Consider the following 8013-nt stretch of genomic DNA (forward strand, 5'->3'; position numbering starts at 1 on the left):
TGAAATTTGCAGGGGGCGAATTAATCAATACCATTGATTTCAGTACTTTTATAAGTACTTGACTTTTATCGCCCTCATAGGAATAAAAAGCAAAATAGATATCCACGGTATTTGAACCGAAGATGTAAAGAGAAAGTCGGAACAAATACTGCACGGAATTTCTTACCAACCTACAAACGATTCTACCTACCCGCCGATCTAATATCATTATTGTTATTATTATTATTATTATTATTATTATTATTATTATTATTATTAATAATAATAATAATAATAATGATAATAATAATAATGGTAATTATAATAATAATAGTAATGGTAATTATGATAACAATAGTAATGGTAATTATAATAATAATAATAATAATAATAATAATAATAATAAAAGTGGGTTCAAATTCTGCCACAAGGGCAACTGGTACTTATTTTATCGACCCCGAAAGGATGAAAGGCAAAGTGGACCACGGCGAAATTTGGACTCCGAACGTAAAGACGAACGAAATGCCGCTAAGCATCTCACCCGGCGTGCTAACGATTCTTCCAGCTCGCCGCCTTAATAATAATAATAATAATAATAATAATAATAATAATAATAATAATAGTAATAATAATAAGCATTATCAATAGCAACAATTTGTGGAAATTATCGATGACGTGTTTGTCCGAATGGGATATTTTTGTGATGAGGAATGTTTCGTTCATGAAGCCTCGTTCTGGTGAAAGGTTTCAATTTTCTGTTTTTTTTTTAAGACGAGAAACAAAATGAAGAACAAAAGACTGAGTAGCAGATGGAGGAAGTGCATTATTAGCATATTCTGTAACCTTCCATGCATTTCGCAAAGGATATCAGTGATGTAAATTAAGTGAAGTTGTTTTCTTCATCAGGAATCGAAAAACGATTTTGCTGGGTTGTCATCTCATTATAATAGCGTCCCGCAGTATCAGAAAATTTGGCAGATTATATATATTTACACAAATCCGGTAGCTTTTCATGTCCATTCCATCCTATAAAGAAAAATTGAAATATTACATACATATACACACACACACACGTATATATACTATTATTATCATCATTATTATCATTATTATTATTATTATTTTATAACAGTTTACATTCGGCTCCATGTAACTTAAAGCTACGTTGGCTCCTAAGACGAACCTCGCTCGTCAAGCATCTGAGTTTGGTTTACGGATAGTTATTCGTCAGAGGATATCAAATATACAGCAAGTTCTATACCAGGTAGTTTACCTACTACTGTATTATATTCCAAACAGTATTAACTTAAAATAGGTTATCACAAGGCAGGTGTTATTGATAGAAAATATGCCGCGTATATGTTTAACGACACTCCGTTTAAACTTGGATATTTCAATAAAGCGATACTAAATAAGAATAAAACTCTTTGTATAAAGCAAATGAAAATTGAATAAAATGTACATTACAAAATAGGAATAGCTCTGAAAATGCAGCGTAATGTATGAAAAAACTTTTCTGAGAGTCATAACTTCTTGTGAAAAGGCATTAAAACTTGCAGTTAAAAAAAACTGAATTCTTAGGATATTTTTTCGTCGAGAATTTTTTCATGTTTAGAATTTATTTATGATTTCTGTAAGTTTATTCTTAGAGGTAACTCTATTTGACATTTATGCCTTTTATAAAATATCTTTTACTGTGAAACCTGATAAATGGGGATTGCATATAAGCTCGTCTCTACAAACGTTTACGTTCATGGGTAGTACAATGCATACCTATGCCAATTTAATATTACCACCAAACCTTCGGATGGCTCTTTCTGTTCCTTCCATCAGTCACGTAAGTCGTGAAAAATGCCATGGGCCCTACCCTTCCTCTGAATAAGTCATTTCAGAGACGATATCAGTATCTAATACAATAAATAACATGCTCAGTTCTGGGAAGAAAGTTCAAGAAATCGTTACAATAGTCACATGGTACGGTCGCAGTACAGCTGTACAATGCAAATTGGTTGACAGAAAAGTTACATCTTTTCGGTCTATTTATGAAAATCTCGAACTGGAAACTGACGGTGAGTATCACGATTATTCTTCCTAGATATCTACAATATCGACAATTTTGCTTACAGCAAATTTCAGCTGATCAGAAATATATTTACAGAAAAAAATACTTCATAGTTCGAAATTTTATTAAAAAAATAATAATGCTTGTAAACATATTAATGGTGACATAGAAAATAGAAACAGCGGTATTAATGCTTCTAATATATACAATATAGACTGTAGTTCTGAGGTCTATACTAGCACAGACATTACTGATACGCCTGATGATGCTGAAATGAATGTGAATGATACTACAATTGAAGGATGGAGGGATAATACCAGATATGATAACACATATAGTCGTAGTGGGATTAATATTAATAGAAATATTAATAATAATACGAATAATGGTATGAATATCAATAATATTAATAGTAGTAATTCTCCTAATTGCAGTTGTAGAGTTAAATTCCACTTTCCATTATTAGGCCGATGTCTAATCCAAAATGTAATCTATAAGTGTACAATCAAACTGTAGCTGGTAACTTTGTATATATAGGATGTTCACTAAATATGAAAAAACGTATTAATAACCATTTCTCATCTTTTATGCTCAAACATAAGACCAATTGTACGTCCTTGTCTAGCAAGATTTGGGAACTGAAGGAAAGGAGATTCGAATTTAGCCTTAAATGGGATATTATAAGGAAAGCGCACCCTTATAGAGATAGTCGATACGGTGCGAGGTGTGCTCTATGGAAACTTATGAAATTTTTAAGAGCAACATAATTAATAATAGATTAGACTTAAGGGTATCACGCGTACATAGGGCCACCCGTATATTTAAATATTTTCGAAATTAGCGTTTAAAGATGCTACACTTGAACCTGGATAAGAGAAATTAATTTTTAGTATCATAATCTGATGTGAACTTACCCCCTAAGTATTATATATACACACACACATATATATATACACATACATATATATACACACATATATACACACACATACATACACACACACATACATACATACATACATACATACATACATACATACATACATACATACATACATACATATATATATATATATATATATATATATATATATATATATATATATATATATATACACACACATACATATATATGTGTATATATATATATATATATATATATATCCGTAAGTACTTAAATACATACGCTTGAATACATCCCCGGAATATTATAAACAATTCATATGAACACGAGGTCGACGTTAGCATCACAAACAATATATGATGATAGAAAATATATTAGCACTTTAAACATTCAAAAGTAAACATTTTACGTATCGTGTCTCCGTATTATATGATTACTGCCTCGAGCGCCACATGTGATTCACTTACTTGGAATATTTTGAAGACAACCATAAACCAATTTTAAGCAAATGTTTCAAGATAAAGTTGAAGACACAGCAACACATCGGTCGTTCTTTACTAGAGATGAGAACTGCATTTCTATCTCCATCAAGTTTGTTTCTGTCGCTCTTTTCCAAAAACTGCGTCCCCAAGACTTTCTTCATAGTTTTAATGATTACCAATGGGAAAAGGCTTCATCAGAACTCATGTCTGTAGCTCCAGGTGAGAATAGTTGATACCAGCCAACTGTATGCCTGCTCAAATCCAAATTTTCTAATTTTACCACGATTTCTCCAAGACAGACTTTCTTATCGAAAGTTTTCTGTTTTTCCCAAACGTTAATCTGCAAGAAAAATATATTGTATTATTTTTTTTATTTATTAGCATAATACTGTCGATTTTACAAAGGAAAAGTTATGGTCAGTTACATGAGTTATACCTTGGACTTTGCAAGACACAAAGCTTTCAATCAAGTACTCCAAGAAATAAGTGCTATTTTAGAAAATAAGATCATAAACTTCAGTCAATATTTACTTGAGACAATTTCCTTTACTGATATTGCCTTCAAGCATTACTATAAAATTTTGTATTTAATTATTTCAAATATAATGGATATTGTTTTAGAAAATTTAAATGAATAATATTTACATTATTTACATTGACGGATATTTGTCGTCATCTTGTTTGTTGTTAACACAACATTTCGGCTGATATACCCTCCAGCCTTCTTCAGGTGTCTTGGGGAAATTTCGAACCTGCATTCTCATTCCGAAGGTATTTTTTGATGGTATTATTACTATTATTATTACTATTATTATTGTTCAGGTCACCTCTTGGAATCGAACTCGGAATTTTGGGGTTAGTAGCCCGCACTCTTAACCACTACGCCATATGCCAATTAATTAATCGATTGTTTCATTAACTGATCGGTCAGTCATTCCACCAGCTAGATTTGCTAGTCTTTTCGTCACCATTCGTGACCTTATCAATTACACACCCACAAACATAGTAACAAAAGGATTTTGATCTAGCTGATTGATTGACTGATTGATTATTCGAACGATTAATTACACGATCGATTAGTTAATTGGTTAAGTGAGTAAGCAATCGACTTTTAATATTACAAGAAGTAAAATAGAACTATTGCATATGTTTATCATTGGCACAATGACCCTCCGAGATACAACACAATTTGTTAAAATACACGAGTTCCTATAAGAACCTTACAAACCAAATACGAAAAATGAATAATTATTTATTCATAGAAAATACAATGAATGTCAAACATGTATTTAGGTCGATTAAATTAATTTGTAATGGATAGAAATTGAGTGAATTCAAATATTTAGAACGCTGGTACAAGCGAAATATTTTCCATTAAGCTTTCACCTTTAAGTGTCTTCCAAGAGCATTACAGGCAGAATATTTTATCTTCTCTCTATAGCTTGGATTCACACCTTCTTTGTTCACGCTCGTTTTCTTCTTCTGCATCGTTTTATTTCCTTGCATCAGATATGTTTTCACATAGGTTTCTTTCAAATAGAAAAAGGATCGTAAAAGTTATTATCCGAAATAGCTTTTGGTATAAAGCAAGTTTTGAATAAATGGATAAATAGTGAGACAGAAGTGTGTTTAACTATCTACCATCCTAACTCAAAGCAGTAAGGTGAAGTAGTAATTAAACTGACACGGGATTGATGTCCATTCATGTTTATTCAACTCAAAATGTACGCAGAAATATAGCACACACGCACACTCTCTCTCTCACTCTTTCTCCACTCTTTCTCCACACACACACTCACTCACTCACTATGTCATATTTGGTTACAAACAAAAGAAATCATATTCATACATTGTAACAGAGTTTACACGTTCATTTGGCTACAGGTGATGACATTCTGTCATTGTGAATTAGTAACTTTGGCGTTTTACAATGCGATACAAGAGATACATAAGACATATTTATATGTATACATGAACAAATCTATATCGCCGAAGGTAATATACAGAGATATATACATAACGGTATTAAACTCTAAAGTCTATTCGCAACGTAATATCTTAAATTATTCGTTTTTGATCATAGAAAAAAAGAAATATGAATGCATTCATTCATCCGTTTTACCTTGTGGCACAGATTTGTCTGGTCTTGATAAACCATGAGCTGTGATTACACTGATTTCTAACTGACCCTTCGTAACTATAAAACCAAGTTTCATGCATCCTTTCGTTTCATCACCTACAGAGACAAAAATTAGATATTGTATTAGATAAATCATAAATAATATAACTCAATGCGCAGAACCGTATCTTCTGCAAATATATTTCGATAACCAAATATTGTGAATGTATATATTTAATCAGTTATTGTGTCAAACGTGTCAAACGTAATCAAAGTGAAAAAATAAAATGAAACACACTAACCAATATGAAAATGAACACAATATAATATATATCATTGGGACATAAAATACACATGTAAAAGAAAATATGTAGCGTGTTCAATTCTTTCATAGAAATCTCGCGCTTCCATGCAAATAAGATGCTGTCCGCCTCGATTTATTTGCTGTCTGTGTTCCTGCATGTTATGTTGGAGTTTTCGTCTTCCCAGTTAGCAATACTTTCAACAAGGATGTGCCATCCAACCAGGAGGAAGTTGAAACTTTCCGACACAGGCAACAATTACCGACGTATTCGAATATATATGCACACACAATCATACAAAGACACATACATGCACACAAATTCACACACATACAAACACACTTAAGTATAAATACACATTGTTGTTGTTGGCACTCCGTCGCTTACGACGTCGAGGGTTCCAGTTGATCAAATCAACGAACAGCCTGCTCGTGAAATTAACTTGCAAATGGCTAAGTACTCCACAGACACTTTACGTAGTTCTCGGGGATATTTAACATGACACAGTGTGACAAGGCTGACCCTTTGAATTACAGGCACAACAGAAACAGGAAGAAAGAGTGAGAGAAAGTTGTGGTAAAAGAGTATAGCAGGGTTCGCCACCATCCCCTGCCGGAGCTTCGTGGAGCTTTAGGTGTTTTCGCTCAATAAACATTCACAACGCCCGGTCTGGGAATCGAAACCACGATCCTATGACCACGAGTCCGCTGCCCTAACCACTGGGCCATTGCACCTCCACCATAAATACACATATGCATACGCAAAGGAAAATGTACTCAATAGCTGAATTCCTGTTTACACATTCTCCATACGAAAATTCTGTGCGAATCAATGTCTAAAATTCATATCGATTTCTTCAACAAAATACTTACCTGGCTGTACAGCTTCGATCTGCCCTGGTCCTTGGCATGGCAACTCCGGTACATTATGAATATGTTGAAGTAAAGGTGAAGTTTGTGTACTGAAAGAGAGTGAGGTATACAGTTTTAACTTCTTTTCCGCAAGATATGCAAATGCACTATACAAGATGACACTTACGTATGATGGCAATTATTATCCGTTATATCTCAAATATTCAGAAATACTGACTGGATTATTCGATAATTCTCTAAGCAAACTTGAATAATTAATTTTAATAAATATACCTGGAACAGGTTTTATTTCACTTCTTTTGATGTTATTGCTTTCAAATTTTGGTACAAGGCTGACACTTCTAGGGGAGGTTGTAAGTCGATTACATCAATCATAATGTTCTGCTGATAATTATTTTATCGATCCCGAATGGACGAAAAGCAAAGTCGATCTCAATGGAACTTGAACACTGAATGTAAAGACGGGCGAAATGCCGCTAAGCATTTTGTGCGGTGTGCTAACGATTCTATTGTCTCACGAGGAATGAAACAGAGCCGATGCGCGTGTTTATTGCTGGCATAACGACGCTCCAGAGATACAATATATGTTTCAACACACGAGTTCATATCACGAATCTTTCAAATCAAATACAAAAGCGAAATTCTTCGGAAAAAATTGATAGATCTTTGGAAGGAAGGTTGGCATCTTAAACAATGAACTTTTGTTCATTTGCTTCTTGATTGAAAACTTAATGACAAAGAAAAAATAATTATATTTCAAGGAACCGGCAGTATAAGTTCTAATTATGGAGGACGCGACTAGACAAAGAGTGGATTTATTTAGGAGATGCGAATGTCTTAATTTAGAGTTATAGTTGACAGAAAAGTTTGAAATCGTAGATTGTGCATATAAATTTTAAATTTTCTACTTGAGTATATAAAGCTTAAATATTTGACTCTAAACTTTTCTTTTTAAAGACACTAAATTTGATCGAGTACGTTATTATTTCATGGAAATGCACATGTTATAGAGTAAGGGTTCTTTTTTTTTTGTAGTTTCAGCTCATAGCTGTGGCCATGCTGGAGCACCACCGTTTTGCTACACTGTTATTACTGAGATCCTCCTCTAATACGTGGCACTTGGTGTAGAATGGAGTTTGATGTAGCTACCCTCATTTGCACCTCTTGCAGTGAGGTAAGTTCATCTGGGACTCTCGACAAGAAGAGGTCCAGCATTGATTTAAAAATGCCCACATCTACTTTGCGTAGATTCCTCAGGCTCTTTGGGAGAATATTAAAAAGCTGTGGGCCCCT

The 8013-nt window shown here is 33.3% G+C and overlaps 1 protein-coding gene across 1 annotated transcript in view; it reads right to left on the reverse strand.

The window, feature by feature from the left end:
- Positions 1-349: 349 nt before the first annotated feature.
- The window catches only part of LOC106871929 (regulating synaptic membrane exocytosis protein 1), a 204169-nt gene continuing 196505 nt past the window's right edge, over positions 350-8013 (reverse strand). Inside the window, exons 20-24 of the mRNA XM_052969449.1 lie at positions 6721-6809; positions 5550-5663; positions 4814-4956; positions 3413-3767; positions 350-1005 (exon numbers count right to left, since the gene is read on the reverse strand). Of these exons, the coding sequence (XP_052825409.1) occupies positions 3600-3767; positions 4814-4956; positions 5550-5663; positions 6721-6809 (514 nt within the window). The 3' untranslated portion in view covers positions 350-1005; positions 3413-3599. The remainder of the gene's footprint in view (positions 1006-3412; positions 3768-4813; positions 4957-5549; positions 5664-6720; positions 6810-8013) is intronic.

This window comes from Octopus bimaculoides, chromosome 7 (genome assembly GCF_001194135.2).
Source record: "Octopus bimaculoides isolate UCB-OBI-ISO-001 chromosome 7, ASM119413v2, whole genome shotgun sequence".
NCBI classification, from domain to species: Eukaryota; Metazoa; Mollusca; class Cephalopoda; order Octopoda; family Octopodidae; genus Octopus; species Octopus bimaculoides.